General features: G+C 34.6%; 1 protein-coding gene across 1 annotated transcript; it reads right to left on the bottom strand.

The window, feature by feature from the left end:
- Positions 1 to 364: 364 nt before the first annotated feature.
- Positions 365 to 18,472, bottom strand: LOC133335085 (probable cytochrome P450 313a4). The gene is made up of 7 exons (XM_061543393.1): positions 18,325 to 18,472; positions 18,090 to 18,269; positions 17,957 to 18,032; positions 17,700 to 17,826; positions 17,415 to 17,579; positions 16,921 to 17,347; positions 365 to 522 (listed from the first exon to the last, which is right to left on the bottom strand). Exons 1-7 carry the CDS (start codon positions 18,470 to 18,472, stop codon positions 365 to 367), a joined length of 1,281 nt encoding a protein of 426 aa, XP_061399377.1.
- Between the last annotated feature and the right edge of the window lie 1,029 nt (positions 18,473 to 19,501).

Below are 19,501 nucleotides of genomic sequence, written 5' to 3'. Positions count from 1 at the left end.
ACGATATTTTGTTGTTGATATCGGTTCAGATATAGACATTGCTCCCTCATATATTTTTGTCCGTTTTGAAATCGTTTCAAATCGGGAAGTTAGTAGAGCTTATTATTATGCTTTGATTAATATTTTCGATCAACTTTCACCAAATAATAACAATAAGTTTCATGTATCTCAGAATACAAGCATTGAATATACTCAAAGTGTTAAAGGGTATCATTTAGTTGGCCTCGTCTGAATTTACTATTTTTCCAGGTTTTTTCCTTAGAATTTTCCAATAACTTTTTTATATTACTTTATTTATTTTTTAGACTATGAAGCTATATACCAAATTTCCGAATTTCAATATTTCCCTTTTAGTTATCTATATTTATCTATTTTTAATTCTCAAAACTGGAATATGCTTCAGCTTCAGCACAATGGAAAAACTGAACTCCAAATCGGCGTACTGAAAATCTGTGGAAAACTTAAAGTTCCTTAATAACTTAGCCAAAGTTACTTTTGTTGACATCAGACCATATTTCCATCCTGTATTATAGGTAGAAAAATTAAATGACTATAAAAATAAGTCTTATTTACGAAACATTTTTGAAATCCTACCTATACAGTTACGAATTCCCTTGGGCCAATATTAATCATTTTTGGTACATATATGTGTTATTCAAAGTGAACCCAAACAGCCAGTTCGGTTCGAAAACGTATCCAAAATCCGTAGAATCCGAGAATCGGGGAGTACCATTATATGGGCCCCCTGAAATTTAGATCAATACTAATAATTTTTGGTACGGTCAATATTAATATTTTGCAGCCAACTCGATTAGAAAACATTTCCAAAATCCTCAAAATACCGAATATAAGGTGGTACCGTTATATGGGTGCTACATCCATTTGTAATGCGAAATACCCTAGGAGTAACAGCAATGTCAGTGCAAAAATATTGCGATCCCTATCGTGAATTCAACCGACGGACATGTGTAAATCGACGACGTTTTACCCCACCATGCGTCGCCAATTTGGGGCCACTTTTTGTGCTTTTAGGAAAAATCTCCTTTAAAAATTGCTGAAATTTGTATTTGGTGTACATTACGGTATACATAAATCGGTGTATATAAATGTCGGTATAGGTATGTCCCTTTGGTATGTCCCTTTATTTTCTTTTCAAGTACAAGCCGAACTTAACGCTTTTTTCAGTTGTTTCTCGATTATAACACAGTTGTAACGAACTTGTTATTAAAGCCAACACGTTTCCTATTGCCGAAGTTCTAAGACATATTTATCATTCAAACCTTTAGTCTTATAGCGAACTACAGTTATAACGAGCTTTTTTATAACGAACTATTTATTCGGTCCCAACATTCAGTTTTCATTTATTTTAATATGGTTATAACGAACTTGCTACAACAATAAATATTACTTAAGGATGGCAATCCTCACACAAGTAATTTTTACGACAACGCTGTCAACCTTTACAAAAAATGCCAGCTGTCATTTTCATCAATGAAAAAGAGGAGAAGCATAAGGATTACCGAAATGGAGGATTTGCTAAGCCTAGTATTTGATTTACCTTCGATATAACGAATTAATTTGCTTCGACCCTACTAGTACTTCACTGTATTTGACAATAGCATCTTTGATCAGCTTAGGTTAGGTTAGGGATGTACGGTTGTTGTAACAACCGTCCACTCGGAAACTATGTCCATTGTGATCATCCTTTATGTATAGGTGCACCTATAAAGAGAAGAAACAAGATAGTGGAAGAATAGAGAGGAGAATAGTGAGAAGAAAGGGGCGGAAGAGAGATTATTTTAGCCAAGTCAATTTTTTGACAAAGCCTAGAATTTGGTTAGGGTCTATTTTGGAGAAGAAGACTAGATTATCAATTTCATAACATCCAAACTGTTTATGTCTTCTGCTGATCAGCGATGGACATTTCCAGAGGATGTGCTCAATTGTTTCCAGTTCTTCTTCGTCCTCACATAGACGACAGTAATCCTCTCCACTGGAGTCCCACTTAGAAGTGAGAGATCTAACTTTGCAATGACCAGTCATAATCCCCACAACGATTTTAATCTCCCTCTTGCTGTGTTCCAGCAGCGAAGGCGTTCTTTTACGAGAGAATTCTGGCCAGATAGATTTAGAGATTCTACAAGCACGTTCCCTTAGCCATCTGTTACCGATTACCTCGCACGGATTCTGCCAATGAAATAGCTAATGGGGGGTTTCACAGATCTCTCACTCAGAAGACTGGACGACTGTGACCCCCCTCGAGCAAGCTCGTCGGCTATCTCATTCCCTTCAATGTCGTTATGTCCTGGAACCCAGCATAGCCCAACTATCTGTCGTATATCATTCAGAGCGGTCTTACAATCATGAACTGCTTTCGAGTTTATAGTATGCGACTTCACCGCTTTCAGGGCCGCCTGACTATCTACATAAATAGTCACCGGTCCCGTAATGTCGGCATTAAGTGCTTTTACTATCTCGGCCGCTTTCGTGATTGCGAGAATCTCTGCTTGAAAGACGCTACAGTCATTGTTGAGTTTATATGAGTTCTGTATACCTAATTCCCTACAGTAGACGCCTGCGCCAGTGCCTTCCTCCATCTTGGACCTGTCTGTGAAGATTGACAGACCTGGCAGAGGTAGGGAGCCACTAGTCCAGGATTCCCTACTAGGAAATTCAACTTTGATGTCATTAAAGTCCCTGTGGGGGGAATATAATCACTGATATGACTATCCCCCCTAAAGAGGTCATAACCTGGCGTTATGTTTAGGATGCTGGCATGACCATAGTTCAGCGATTTCAAGGCATCTGTTTCCCGGAGTCTCAGGGCACACCTGGTCGCCAGGAATTTGATCAGAATATCCAATGGTTGGAGATTCAAGATTGCATTCAAGGCTGCCTGTGGTGTACTTCTTAATGCTCCGGTGATTAGAATTGAAGCCGATCGCTGTACTAAGCTAAATTTTGTCAGCAGTTTATTTTTATTCACCCCCTGCCACAAGACAAGACAGCTATATGTAAGTATGGGTAAGACAATCGTCGTATACAGCCAGTGTATAATTCCGGGTCTCAATCCCCAACTCTTGCCTATGGAATTCTTGCATGAATAGAGTGCCAGCAATCCCTTCTTGGAGCGTTCCTCAACATTCCTATTCCACAGTAACTTGCGGTCTAGGATAGTGCCAAGATATTTAGCTTCATCAGAAAGGGATAAAGTCACCCCTCCAAGTGATGGCAGACGGAAACTAGGAATTTTGTGCTTCCTAGTGAAGAGCACCAGTTCGGTTTTAGTAGGGTTTACACCAAGACCTTTAGTGTAAGCCCAGTTAGACAGGGTTGAAAGGGCACCCTCCAGGATGTCTGATATTGTCGTTATAAACTTACCCCCAACCAACAAGACTACATCATCGGCATAGGCTAACGCCTTTATCCTGAGATGATTGAATTGATCAGCTTACATAGCGAAACAATTTCTACTGGTACTCACCTCCCTAATAAATTTGCGGTTTTCTGCTTTGTGTGAATGGAATGGTTCGTATACACCCGACAACCTCTGAATCAAATTATTAGTCAACCATGGGCAAAACACCATTTGCCATCATTTCATAATACTAAAAATACCAGGTATTAAACATTTCTATAAAATAATGAGGAAGTTTTTTTCATACCACTGATAGTTTTGTAATTGACCTGTATTAGATCTTTTTTCAGCATTACCATGGGCAACATTAACTCCCATTGTTGTTCCTGAAAATTCAATAAAAAATGTTGTGGGAAATAAATGAAACGATTTTTTTAACTCACTAAGGGCCATATTCAATGTAAACTTTTGCAATAATGTTATGACATCCGGACATTCATCGATTCCTTTGAACAGCTTTACAGCCTCATTTACCTCTTGATTAAAGATTGGCATAAAACTCTGTAATATTTTAAAACCAAAAGCCGGATTCAAATGCTTCCTATGGACGCTCCATTCCGGATCTAATGTTTTGTTTAGTTTAATATGTAATTGTGATTGTGAGATTTATTTTGTCAAGTTACCTACGGATGCAAATAGTCCATTTCCAACACCTGTGTTAACCGGTTTATATGATATAGTTTTATACGTACAATATGGCGATGTCAATATATCACGAATAATATCCGGTTCGGTTAAAATCAATACGGGATAAGTACCCAACCATATACACACCAAGGGTCATGGTCATGGAAAAAATCAACTTATAAAGCGCTTCTCCATCATTGGTACTCTGTGTTTGAGATTAATTAACACTAGATTTACGGATGTTGAGTGTATACCTACTTCTACGAAAGTGAGTCAATTTGACTCATACCAGAAAATTTAAGTTTTTCTTAGATAAATATTCATTATTCCTTCAGAAGATAGCGTGATTACAACAGACGGACGGACAGACGGACGGACATGGCTAGATCGTCTTCGAATTTTACCCTGATCAAGAATATATATATACTTTATAGGATCGGAAATGAATATTTCCATGAGTTACAAACGGAATGACAAAATTAATATATCCTCCATACTATGGTGGAGGGTATAAAAATGGCAAATCAGAGCAAAAATATGTAATCTTATTAAAGGATAAAACATTGCTAAAGAGTGAAAATCGATATTTCGATTAGTTCATGAAATATGCGACACGTATTATTTGAAAATTCACACCAATTCGAAGAACTTAAAAACAGGTTTAAACAAAAGTCTTAGCTAACAGTATTTCTTGTACCATTATAAGCTTTTATATTTTGGCGGTTCCGATGGGGACGTTGACCTCATTTAAAACCGATTTTCAGTATTAATTAATATAGGTCAGCCTTTATGTTTTCGAGCTATAAAATTTTAGAAAAAAACCTATCTAAATTTGTATTTCTTGTATATTTGTATTTTGTATTCCTTTGAAAAATTCCTGTATAGGTCAACTTGTTGGTATATTCCTTCATTTGTATACCCTTCACCACACTAAGGTACAGGGTATTATGTCTTTGTGCATATTTTTTTAACAGGCAAAACGAATCGAGATAGACCCACGGCTCAGAATCATTTTCTGAGTCGATTTATGAATGTCCGTCCGTCCATATATTTTTGTGAGCAAAGTACAGGTCGGTTTTATGATCCAATTTGAATAAAATTTGGCACAGGTCACTTATTTGGCTCAAGGACGAAATTGGAGAAAATAGGTTCAGATTTAGAAATAGATCCTACATATAGTTTCGTCGATTTTATGTAAATGGTGCACCAAACTTCCAATTTTGGTCCGATTGAGAAAAAATCCGTGAAGTTTTGTTGAAATAGGTTCAGATTTTAAAATCCACCATAGATCTTGTACTATTTGCACGATATTTGAAATCTGTCCAGATGTAGATGTACATATAGCTGCCGCATACAAATGGTGCAAATATATATTGGATCTCATTTTATTTGTTCGATTGTGCTTCTTATTAAATCCATCGAGTGTCCAAATTATTTAATATTACCGTTTTTAGTCAACTCTATAGCCATTCCCAAAAGGGGATAACCCATCCGACCCGGTATTTTAAACATTAAAGCGTAATATTTTCTCCGAGTCCACATCCAGCAAAGCCACGCACACCCGAATATCACAACACAAATATACAAAAAAGACATTTTTCAACCGATTGAAAATCAATTGGCAGTGCACGTTTATGAGAATTGAATCAACGAACAGAATTAAATGTTAACAGTAGAATATGTAGAAATTTATAACAATTTCAAAGTGCTAATGATTATAATTAGTAATCGCTATTGTTAATTATGGAAATTCTTAATTGCAAAAAGTGACATTTTCTAGATTTAAAGATCTTGGCAGTATAGAAAATGGTTACATACTCACTTTAAATTCCAATTTCTTATTGAATTGAGTTATTATAGTAAATATATCTGAAATATTATAGATGCGTATCATAACTATAGCCGCACCTCTAATTCAATTGGTATGTTAGTTGACAAATAAAATGATCAAAAACACATATTATTCAACAAAAATAATTAATTTATTCTTTGTGGTTTCGGCGAATTCTGCACTTTCAAAATTACTGGTGTTGCATAACTATAGACGCACCTATACAAAATTAGAAAAATTTATTGTTTAAAACTTAAATAAATGAAATAACTTTTACAAATAATGGGTAGGGCCTCCCTTATTTTGAATAAGTTCAAAAATTTTAAAAATGTCACACTGTTGATCAAAAATTTTCGCAAGTCCTCTTCTATTGACCGCCATTCATCGATAATCACTTCTTGGATGTAAAATACAGTTTGGTATTGGGGGTTTTCTGCATAGACACGACGAGTCATGATTCCACACATGTTCTCGATCGGATTCTGGTCGGAAATTTTAATATTTTTCGATTTTAACCATACTTGAGTGTGGCGACTTTTATGAACTGGTGCGTTGTTCTGCTAAAAAACGAGTCCTTCATTGTTGCTGCTTTCCCAAAATGGCAATAATTTGTCTTCCAAGACTTGAACGTACTCCATTGAATTCATCTGACAACATGGAAACGTCAAACAAAACATTCCGTGGCTATAAAATGCTCCCAAGACCATTAAGGAACCGCCACCGAAATATCGTTTTAAGAAATATCGTGATTCAGTAGATTTATTCTTGTCCGAAAAATCAACTAAGAAAACATATCGAAGAGATCTACGGTCTGAATCACGATATTTCTTAAAACGATATTTCGGTGGCGGTTCCTTAATGGTCTTGGGAGCATTTGAAAGTGCAGAATTCGGTGAAACCACAAAGAATAAATTAATTATTTTTGTTGAATAATATGTGTTTTTGATCGTTTTATTGTGAACCATAACTTAATGGGTCCATTTTATTTGTCAACTAACATACCAATTGAATTAAAGGTGCGGCTATAGTTATGATACGCAGTGTATAAACTAGTAAGGAAAGTTCAAAGTTGGGTAGATAGAAGAGATGTTCAAATGTACAATAACATGTCGATAGAAGCATGTCAATCGGGTTCTTTGGTGTAACGAATTGAGAAGGAGTCTGCCAAAGTGGGTCTGACAATAAATGACGAGAAGACAAAGCTGATGGCATCAACGCGCAAGGCTTCCAGTAGATTCGGACCAACAGTCGAACATAAAAAGTACAGATTCGAGATAGTGAATGATTTTATATACCTAGGTACCGGTGTAAGCATAACAAATAACATCAGCTTTGAAATTCGGAGAAGTATAGTGTTGGCGAACAGATGCTATTTTGGTCTGAGAAAGCAATTCCACTTCTCGCCAGATACCGATACCGATTTCTCTCCAATACGTTATGCAATATATCATTTGCATAAAATCATACGAAAATATATACGAGAAACAGATCTATATCTGAACCGATTTCAACAAAAGTTAACACGCGTCATTCTAGACTCAATTCAATATGCTAAACCAAATATTGTTTGGGCACCCTTAACATAAAATCGGACATAGTGTGGATATACAAAGGTACCGCTTTACTAATTATAGCTTCAGCATAGTAGCTGATAGACAATGGTTTCTGTATATTGACGTGTTGATGTTCGTGCTTTTACATTGTTTTGTTAAGTTATGTTGAAGCTCGCATAGCTTTCATACACGGACTCGATCGGCGATTAGTAGTGATTTGTGTTTTTTATACCCTTTACCACACTCACTGTGGTACAGTGCATTATGTCTTTGTGCATATGTTTGTAACAAGCAAAAGGAAACGAGATAGACTTATGGTTCCTTTTGAGAATATGCATAGAATCACTTTCTGAGGCGATTTATGCATGTCCGTCTGTCCGTCCGTCTGTCCATGTTAAATTGTAAACAAAGCGCAGGTCGCATTTATTATCTGAATGAGATGAAATTTGGAACCGATAATTTATTTGGCCCAGGGACAAACCCTATTGAAATTGGGAAAAATCGGTTCAGATTTAGATATAGCTCCCATATATATTTTCGTCCGATTTTTAGCAAATGGTGCACAAAAGGGTCAATTTTAGTCCGATTGGCACAAAATTTTGCACCACGCACTGACGTTGGTGTAGCTTAACGTGTGACAAGTTTTTTTGAAATCGGTTCAGATTCAGGCCGTGCCAAATTTCGTGAAAATCTAAAGATATATAGGGACTTTGGTACACAATTTACCTCAAATCAGACGAAAATATATATGGGAGCTATATCCAAATCTAAACTGATCTTCAGGAAACTTGACACACTTCGTGCTAGACTTAATGCAGTACGCTATGCAAAATTTCGTGCAAATCGAAGTATATATAGAGACTTTGGTACACCATTTACCTTAAATCGGACGAAAATATATATGGGAGATATATCCAAATCTGAACCGATTTTCACGAAACTTTGCACACATCATTCTAGACCTAATTCATTACGATGTGCAAATTTCGTGCAAATCGAAAGTTATATAGGGACTTTGGTACACAATTTACCTTAAATCGGCCGAATATATATACTTGGGAGCTATATCCAAATCTGAACCGATTTTCACGAAACTTTGCACACATCATTCTAGACCTAATTCATTACGCTATACCAAATTTCGTGCAAATCGAAAGATATATAGGGACCCTTTACATTAAATCGGACGAAAATATATATGGGAGCTATATCTAAATCTGAACCGATTTTTCCCAATTTCAATAGGGTTCGTCCTTGGGCCAAACAAATGAGCTGTGCCAAATTTCATCCAATTCGGACGGACGGACATGCATAAATCGACTCAGAAAGTGATTCTATGCATATTCTCAAAAGGAACCATGTGTCTATCTCGTTTCCTTTTGCCTGTTACAAACATATGCACAAAGACATAATACCCTGTACCACAGAGTGGTGAAGGGTATACAAATTCACAGTAAATTTACGTTTGCAACAGCGAATTTTTTAATATTGTACTACCGGGCCCGATTTTTCGCAAATGATGCATTAAAGATTTAAAGGGTGTTCGATTGGCACAACATTTCGCGCAACCTATCGTAGCGGGTCTGGGTTAACCGTTATATGATAGGCTTCCCTACAAAGTGGACCGATATTAATAATTTTTGATGGATACATTTGGTACGTGGACCGATAAAGCTCATCCTCGGACCTGCAGACAAGAGAAAACTGTATGCAAAATGTTGGTGATCTATATCAATTCGTTTAGACGCTAGAGTGATTACAACAGAAAGACGGACCTGCATAAATCGTCATAGAATTTTACGCCGATCAAGAATATATTTGCTTTATACAAATGTACCCAGTTATTGGTCGTTGGGTAAAGTCGGTTCACATATAGACACAGATCACATATTTAACTTTGTCGAATTTCATGTGGTCCTTCAATAATTCAATGTCTGTAAGGATGTATTTTTGGAATATTGTCAAAGTGGTAAAGGGTATCATATAGTCGGCTCCGTCCGACTTTACTACTTTCCTTCCTGGTTTACAATTAGTTTTGTTTGGTTTTGTTTGTGTTCGACTTCGTATGTTGTTCCAAATTTGTTGAATTTCAAACCATGACATTACCCAGTTTGGATTATTGACATAGTCCATATTGATCCAGGATTAATATGACGTAACTGTTGATAAATCACAGCAGAATATTTTTAATATACTAATCCAGGAAATTAATACTAATTTGCTTTTTTATTAATAATAATCTGTTATTAAATGAGCAACAGGTATTTTATGTATGAACATGAGGATTGCGAGTTTTTGACTTTTTTCTCAAAAACGATTTAAAATAGTAGGAATGAATACGATTTGTTTATTAATTATGTGAAAATAATATGTAGCTAGCAAATATATTCTTTGTATTTCATACATCAAGACCTGATTATGGACGACACATATCGAAAGAAATAATCTAAAAAATTCAAATTGATGGTGAAGTTATGAGCTTTTCAATATAGGGAAGAGGGCAAAAATGTGTACATTACTAATTTGTGTATACAGTCCAAATTATTTAAATCGCTTCGAATTCGAATTGTATGAATTCTGCAATAATGATTATTTTTGATTCCTGTAAAAAAGACTATTGAGAATAATTTAAAATGATTTTTATTTTTCAAGAAGAAAATACTGTATCTTCCGAATGCAAGGATGTAGCGATGTCAAATTTTGTTCATATCATATTTAGGATAGTTACATAAAATGTGTGAACAGAAAATTCTTACGGAAAAAAAATGCGGGGCACAAAGGGTTAATCATGCATACCAAAATCATAACTTATAAACAAAATGGGGTATTGGCCATAGAAATTGATGAACATTTGATTTTTTAATTTTCTTTTCAGTGTAGGTATCTTATTATCACCATTAATCACATAATTTTTGGATGAGTCTTTTTATGGAATCACCTAATCAATAAGATTTTATCTAATCTTATTTAAAAACTTATGAAAATATCATACTTGGAAACGAGGTTGCAAAAACCCCATATCCCTAATGAATATATCTAATTATTGTTATTTATGTTAATTGTTTAATTTGAATGATGATTATAAAAAATACGTTACTAGTAATTATACTTGTATATAATATTTAATAGTACTATGGTACAATGTTTTTGCGAACATTTTTGTGCCAATCGGACTAAATTTGACCCTTGGTGCGCCATTTGCTAAAATCAGACGAAAATGTATATGGGAGCAATATCATAATCTGAACCGATTTTGGCTACACGTTGTGCAAAATTTCGGATTAAATGTGACTCTTTGATGCCCCATTCGCTAAAAATCGGACGAATATATATATATGGGAGCTATATTTAAATCTGAACCGATTTAAAAAAAAACAGTAAGGAAAGCAGTAAAGTCGGACGGGGCCGACTATATGATACCCTTCACCACTATAGGTATATTAAAGAGGACTATTAACATGAAAATGGATGAAATAAAATATGTGATATTTATCTAAATGTGAATCTACCTAGATCTATCCATAAAGTATGTAAATCGACTTCAAACAAATCTAAATAGGTCATCCGTTGGGCTATGTCTGTACTTCTACAAATCGCAACTACCTAATTCTATGCTCAATTTAGTAAGTTGTGCAAAATTTGATGTCAATCTGATTAACTGAGGAGTTTGATGCCCAATTTACTTGAAATCGGGCGAAAATATATATGAAAGCTGTATCCAAATATTAAGCGATTTCAAACAAACTTGTCACAGGTTATGTTATACTAATTTCAGGACGTTTTGTTCCTATCAGCCCACTGGTTCCTTGGTGCGTCAAATTCTATAATAAAAGGGAGCTATATCTAAATCTGGACCGATTTTCACGAAACAAGGCAGACATCACTCTAGGCTCAATTCAGTACGTTATGCCAAATTTCGAAAGATATATAGTGACTTTGGTGCACTATTTACATGAAATCGGACGAAATCGGACGATTGTCTCGAAACTTGGCAGACATCACTCTAGGGTCAATTCAGTACGTTATGCCAAATTTCGTGCAAATCGAAAGACATATAGGGACTTTATGGCATCATTTAAATTTACTAAATCTGGACGATTTTCTCGAAACTTGGCAGACATCACTCTAGGCTTAATTCAGTACGATATTCCAAATTTCGTGCAAATCGAAAGATATAAAGGGACTTTGGGGTCACCATTTACATGAAATCGGACGAAACTATATATGGGAGGTATATCTAAATCTGAACCGATTTTCTCAAACCTTGGCAGACATCATTCTAGGCTCAATTCAGTGCGTTATGCCAAATTTCGTGCAGATCGAAAGATATATAGGGACTTTGGGGCACCATTTATATGAAATCGGACGAAACTATATATGGGAGCTATATCTAAATCTTGACCGATTTTCACGAAACTTGGCAGACATCATTCTAGACCTAAATGATTAGGCTGTACCAAATTTCGTGCAAATCGAAAGATATATAGGGACCGTTTACATTAAATCGGTTAAATATATATATATATGGGAGCTATATCTAAATCTGAACCGATTTTTTCCAATTTCAATAGGGTTCGTCCTTGGGCCAAACAAACGAGCTGTGCCAAATTTCATCCAATTCGGATCATAAATGCGACCTGTACTTTGCTCACAAGAATACATGGACAGACAGACGGACGGACATGCATAAATCGACATAGAAAGTGATTCTATGCATATTCTAAAAAGGAACCATGTGCCTATCTCGTTTCCTTTTGCCTGTTACAAACATATGCACAAAGACATAATACCCTGTACCACAGTGTGGTGAAGGGTATAAACAGTAAGGAAAGTAGTAAAGTCGGACTGGGCCGACTATGTGATACCCTTCATCACTTGGGTATATTGTACATATGTATCCTTACAATTGTATGTCAAAGTTCCTTCGAAGGAACATACTCATGTCTTTCTGCAACATATGATAAATTTAATTTCATGTGGGCCAAATTCAAGTCGTCTGCGTACCATGGGACAAATTTATGGAAAACCATCTAAAAATTTAATCTCAATCAGACACCCGTTCGAAATACATATGGAAGTTATGGCTGCATCTGCACCAATTTCAACAAAACCCAATAACGTCACTCAAGTCTCAAATTGATACGTTGTGCAAAATTTCGTGTTAATCGGACAAACATTATAAGTTTGGTGCACCATTTACCTTAAATCGGACGAAAATACATGGGAGCTATATCTAAATCTGAAGGGATCTTCACGGCACACATCATTGTTGACTTAATTTAGTAAGCTATGGGAAAATTCGAGCAAATCTAATGATTTTCTGGGACTTTAGTGCACCGTTTACCTAAAATCGGGCGAAACTATATGTGGGAGCTATATCTAAATCTAAACCGATTTTCCCGAAATATAGCACGAATCATTCTAGACTTCAGTCCGCAATACCAAAACTTGTGCAAATCTAATGATTTTCAGGGACTTCGGTGCACCATTTACCTAAAATCGGACGATTTTCTCCAATTTCAATACATGGACGGACGGACGGACGGACGGACAGAGACATGCATAAATCGACTCAGAATGTGATTCTATGCATATTCTCAAAAAGAACCATGTGTCTATCTCGATTCCTTTTGCCTGTTACAAACATATGCACAAAGACATAATACCCTGTACCACAGTGTGGTTAAGGGTATAAAAACTTGGGCTATCCTAACGTCAGTATGTTTCGCAAAATGTTATGCCCAACGGCCTAAATTTGACTCTTTAGTGCACTATTTGCTAAAAATCAGAGGATGATATATGGGAAATATATCTAGATCTGAACCGATTTAAACAAAACATGGCACACGTTAGGCTACACCAACTTCAGTACTTTGTACAAAATTTGATGCCAATCGGACTGAAATTTACTCTTTGGTGCACCATTTTCTAAAAATCTAACGAAAATATATATGGGAGCTATATCTAAACCCGAACCGATTTAAATACAACTTGGTACACGTTAGGCTACACCAACTTCAGAACGATGTGCAAAATTTGATGCCTATCGGACTGAATTTTGCTCTTTGGTGCAAAAAATAATTAATTCACACTTTGTTTACAATTTAACATGAACAGACAGACGGACATGCATAATTCGACTCAGAAAGTGATTCTATGCATATTCTCTCGTTTCCTTTTGCCTGTTACAAACATATGCACAAAGACATAATACCCTGTACCACAGGGCATAGCGAACTAAATTGTGCCTAAAATGACGTGTGTAAAGTTTCGTTCACATATATATATATACTAGCATATGCCCGCTACGTCGTTAGCGGATTTTTTGTAGTTAAAATAAATAAGCGTTAATTTAGCTTTTCTTTTGGACTAAATATAAATTTGAAATATTTCGAATAAAATATTAGATCCTACTCAGATTTTCTTTCGAACCGAAACGTTGATGCGTAAATCTACTTAACCTAAAAAAATCGAGTACAACTTTCTTATATTTATTTTTCTGAAAGTGTACGATTTTCTCGATCCTCCCGATGGATTAATGCAAATAGTACGTTTTTTAACTATTTTCCTTCTTTCGGTAATTAAATGCTAATGGTGAAATTTGTAGTACGTTTTAGTACTTGTGTACCCTTACAGTACGAATTTCTAATATTTTTTGTATATCTTCGACATAAAGATCCCGCCCATTATTCATAACATCGGAAGTCCAGTGTGGTTAGAAACCTCATTAGAAATAAATATCTGAGCTTTTAAGTAGAAGTTTTAAAAACATTTTTGTTTAGAAGTGCCAACAATTTAGTACTTGTGGTGTTTAGCGGCTTGTTTGCATAGTTTCACTTATTTGTATATGAAGTTTATATAATAAGTTTCACTTATTTGTATCGGAAGTTTAAACCAAAATACATAATCATTCGTTGTAGTATAGATCCATGTCAAATTGGAAACTATATTTCATGTAACTCTCAGTCATTTTTAGTAAAAGTCTTCGAAAAATATTTCCATAAAACATTTTAATTGACACAGTCAAAGATAAATACTAAAATTCAGATATCTTTCTCTAAACTTTCCTATTTAGTAATTTTTAGTACGAATTTTCATACACAATTTCTGGACTCTACCTCTACTCCTTCTGTCGTATACAATATTTAGTTGTTTACAATGTTTTTCATAGAAAAATCCTTGTACCAAATTCTATATCCACCCGTACCGCCATACACAATATGTTGGGCTTTTTAGTACATTTTAATCTTATAGTTCCAGATAAGTATTTAATAAGAGTTTCTATCTTTATCCGTTTTACCATACCCAATATTTAGTACTTGTATACTTTTATTTATTTATTTTACCACTTCTAATCGCTCAATACCCATGTAAAATTTTTAGTAGTTTCCATACTAACATTTATTAGTTTGCGTACTAACAATGGTACAGAAGTTTGTACTTATATGTGAAATAATTAAGTAACATACTATGTTTCAGTTGTCCTTTAATATTTACTACCATTTTAGTACTAATTTCAAAAAATTATGCACAGCAAAGTATTTGTAATAGTTAAATCAACATACCACGTTTGAGATTTCTATTTCTAACGGTTCCATTGTATTTTTTATTCAGTACTTTTTATCACCTCCTAAGTACTAATTTGTAATAGTAAAAGCTAATTCATATCTCTATCGGTTCTATTGTAATATAATATTCAAAACTTTTTAGTACATTAGTATTCATTTCTAAAAGATATTTTTGCCCATCGTTCTATTTGTAATAGCTTAAGTTACATACCATGTTTAGTACTTTTTAGTACATTAAGTACAAAATTTGTTCACGGATTCCCCTTCGCCTATCATTGACACAGCTGCATACAAAATTTCAGAGTTCTACTTCCAACCGTTCCGGTGTAATATATTTTTAGTTCTTTTTAGTACCATTTCAATACTAATTTCCAAAAGATATTTTTTTACAGCATTTTATATGTAACAGCTTAAGTTTCATATCAATTTTCAGATAATTATCTCTACTGGTTTCATTCAAATATAATATTTAGTACCTCTTAGTACTAAATTCCAACTTTTTCACACATGCCCTTTGGATTATTATTGACAAAGCTGTATACCAAATTTCAAAGATTCTACTTCCAACCAGTTCCGGCGAAATACAGTTTTAGTACTTTTTAGTACCATTTTAGTACTAATTTGCAACAAATATTTGTGCCCGTCGTTCTTGTTTTCATAGCTTAAGCTACATACAAAATTTCAATATGTATCTCTACCGATTCCATTTAAATATAATATTTAATACTTTTTAGTACCTCTTAGTACTAAATTCCAAAATTTTTTCACACATACCACTTCGCTTATCGTAGGCAAAGCTGCATACCAAATTTCAGAGTTCTACATCTAACCTTTCCGGCGTAATACAGTATTAGTACTTTTTAGTACTTTTTTTGTACTAATTTCCAAAAAATATTTTTGCACTTATTTCTATTTGTAATAGCCTAAGCTACATACCAAATTTCAGATATGTATATCTACAAATTCCATTAAAATACAATGTTTAGTACTTTTTAGTACCTCTTAGTACTAAATTCCAAATTTTTTTCATAAATACCACTTCGCTCGTCATAGACAAAGCTACGTGCCAAATTTCAATGTTCTAATTCTAACCGTTCCGCCGTAAAGCAGTTTTTAGTACTTTTTAGTACCTTTTAGTACGAATTTCCAAAAACCCCGCCTTATCACACGCCTCCCCACCAAACCCAACCTACATGCCAAATTTCAAGTTTCTAGCTTTAGCCGTTTCGTCTGGGCGTTGATGATCAGTCAGTCACTTATAACGCAACTCTTTTATATATATAGATATATATCAAGTTTGCTCTAAATTTATTTACATAAAATTGTCCCTTTGTATACAAACGACTCTAAACTTGCCCAAATGAAATGAAAATTAGCATAGGTTTCAGAAAGACATAAAGTGTGAGTAAATTGAAAACTTAAAACGCATTTTGTGCAAAATCGTGTTTCTGAGTTATGACTGTCTTGCAGCAAATGAGCGATATGTAGAATATACCCAAAGTGGTGAAGGGTATCATATTGTCAGCCCTGTCCGTCTTTACTACCTCCCTTACAGGTTTTATTTTGGAAACGATTCCTAAAAAAGGCTGAGTTTAAATTAAACAATATAGTATGGAAGAATTTTACATCACCATGCTGTTTTTTGTTGAATTTATTGTATATATGTGTATTAAATTTCATATCAAATTTCACAATTCACCCGTAGTACCATATTTAGTAGTTAACTATATTTATCTATTTTCAATCTTCAAAAGAGGAATATGTTTTAGCTTTAGTATAACAGAATAATTAAATTCCAAATCAGCATATCAATAACTTTGCCAAGGTTATTTTTGTAGACATAAGACCATATTTCTTCCCTGAGCAATAAATAAAATTGAATAGATGAATAGATTTAATTAAGCTACATAATTGTCTTCCTACCTATGCAGTTCCGAATTCCCTTTGTAAAGGGAATAAATGCAAACGGATGCTTGCCCTCCATGTTAGAAGGCAAAAAATGGTCGGGATCAAACATGTCAGCTCTAGGACCACACAAATCCTTACGTCGGTGCATGGTGAAAATATTTAGAAACAATTGTACTCCAGCTGGTATAACCATTCCATTGGATAACTCAATATCCTGTGAATTTTCACGTGCTACGAAAGGTATTTGTGTCAGTATGCGCATAGATTCATTGATAACCATATCCAAATAGGTCATATCTTGAATATTCGCATATGTCACATCAAAATCTCCTCCATCTGGAAATATGGTCAACAATTCCTCGTAGACTCTGTGTTGATATTCGGGAAACATTGCCATCAAAATAAAAACATTTCCAATTGTATTAGCCGATGTCTCGATAGCCTTCAAATAAATATAACATTAACATGTTAAAAGTAATGGAACTAGCTCCTGATAGAAAATAAATTACCGCTAAGATAATTGTACCTGATTCGTCTTCCACATGCTTCACAGTAAAGATATTCTTTCTCATAAGTTCAATGGCTTGATCAATGAAAATATTACTGTTTTTAGATTCTCTTTGCATCATCATAATAGCAGCGTCATCATCTCTTTTTAATTTGTTGCTTATGAGCTGTAAATTTAATTGATTGGTATATTGTTTAATTATCGTGTTTCCCCAGGTAATTGGAATATAAGAGTATTATTGATACTATCATCTTTGATTGGCGAAACATTCTGCATTTTTACTCACCTTTTTAATAAACTTGTGATTTTCTTCTTTACATGAGTGGAATGGCTCGTATATACCCCACAGCCTTCGAATCAAATCATTAGTCAACCATGGGGAAAGCAGCATTTGAGTTACATTCTTCGTCATACTACAAACAATTTCAGATATTACATATTTCAATAAAAATAATAAGGCCTATAGCTAAACTAATACATGAAAGATAATCAAAACTAGAAGAACGATATCAATTAAAAACAAAATAAAATTTGTTATCATACCACTGATAGCTTTTTATTAGATCAATATTGGCTCCATTTTCAAAGTCATGGGCAAGATTAACTCCCATTGTGGTTCCTGCAAATTCAACAAACATTTGATTGAAAAATAATTAAAAGGAGAACGATTACTCACGTAGGGTTTCATTCAATGTCAAGTCTTGCATCAAATTTATCACATCCGCACATTCATTGATATCTTTGAATGTCTGTACAACCTTATTCACCTCTTCATTAAAGATCGGTATAAAACTCTGTAGTATATTAAAGCTGAAAGCAGGATTCAAGTGTTTCCTATGAACGCTCCATTCGGGATCTTAAATTGTGTTCTGGTTAATATATTTTTTCTACATTATATTTTTTCTTCTTACCATTGGACGAAAGTAGTCCCTTTCCAACTTTGTGAAGCGGCTTATAGAGCACACTTTTATTCGTACAACAAGGCGATGTCAATATATCACGCATAATATCCGGTTTGGTTAAAATCAATACGGCATAGGTAACCACCCATGCATACATTATTGGGCCAAATGACATACTATTTGTGTGTATCACATCCAAGGGATCTTGATAAATGTAGTTTTAAATACATAGTGAAATTGTGATTATCTGTATTTTTCATATGGTAAGGTGGGTCATATATAGGGGAGAGGGGCATCAATCTAGACTTAATTCAGTACGTTATGCCAAATGTCGTGCAAATCGAAAGAAATATATAGGGACTTTGGTACACCATTTACATTAAGTCGGACGAAAATATATGGGAACTATATTTAAATCTGAACAGATTTACAAAATATTTAAAGCAAACTATAAAAATTTCGTATTTATATTCTGTGTAATACACCTGTACCTATTAGTTAATTATTATACCCTACACAACTATGTTGTCAGGGTGTTATAGCTTTGCAGCCCCAAGAGTTTGTAACGCGGCGAAATATTGGTCCTAGTCCCACCTTTAAATATATCGATCGTCATATATCGGCTAGCTGAGTCGATCTAGACATATGTATCAGTCCGTCCGTCTGTCCATTATAATTTGTAAACACGATTCAAGCCACAGTTATGGACCAATATTTAGGGGATGAAATGGACCAAAAACTTTAGGGGATCGGATCAAATCGGGTAAAAAGCATGCTTTTTAACAATGATTGGACTTTTATGTGAAAATTTTCGTATTTTCCACCGAATTGGCTGTAATTTAGTATTTTGAGTTTTTGATAGGTACCAATTTTCTCCCCAAAAAAATTATAGATATAGGTTCATTTTTTCGGATAGCCACCATATAAGGTTACCCACAATATTCGATATTTTTGGGGTTCATGAGCGCGTTTTAACCGAATTCGCTGCAATTTGATATTTTGTAGTCGTATATGGTAACAAATCTCTCTACCATAAAATTTTTAAATATTCGCCCCCTTTTTGGGGAAATGGACCAAAAACTTTAGGGGATCGGATCAAATCGGGTAAAAAGCATGCTTTTTAATAATTATTGGACTTTTGTGTGAAAATTTTCGTATTTTCCACCAAATTGGCTGTAATTTAGTT

Source organism: Musca vetustissima, unplaced genomic scaffold (genome assembly GCF_032173495.1).
Source record: "Musca vetustissima isolate MV318-11 ecotype Yass unplaced genomic scaffold, APGP_CSIRO_Mvet_v1 utg11544, whole genome shotgun sequence".
NCBI classification, from domain to species: Eukaryota; Metazoa; Arthropoda; class Insecta; order Diptera; family Muscidae; genus Musca; species Musca vetustissima.
Note: the sequence above shows the minus strand (reverse complement) of the source record. Positions and strands in the feature narration are given on the sequence as shown.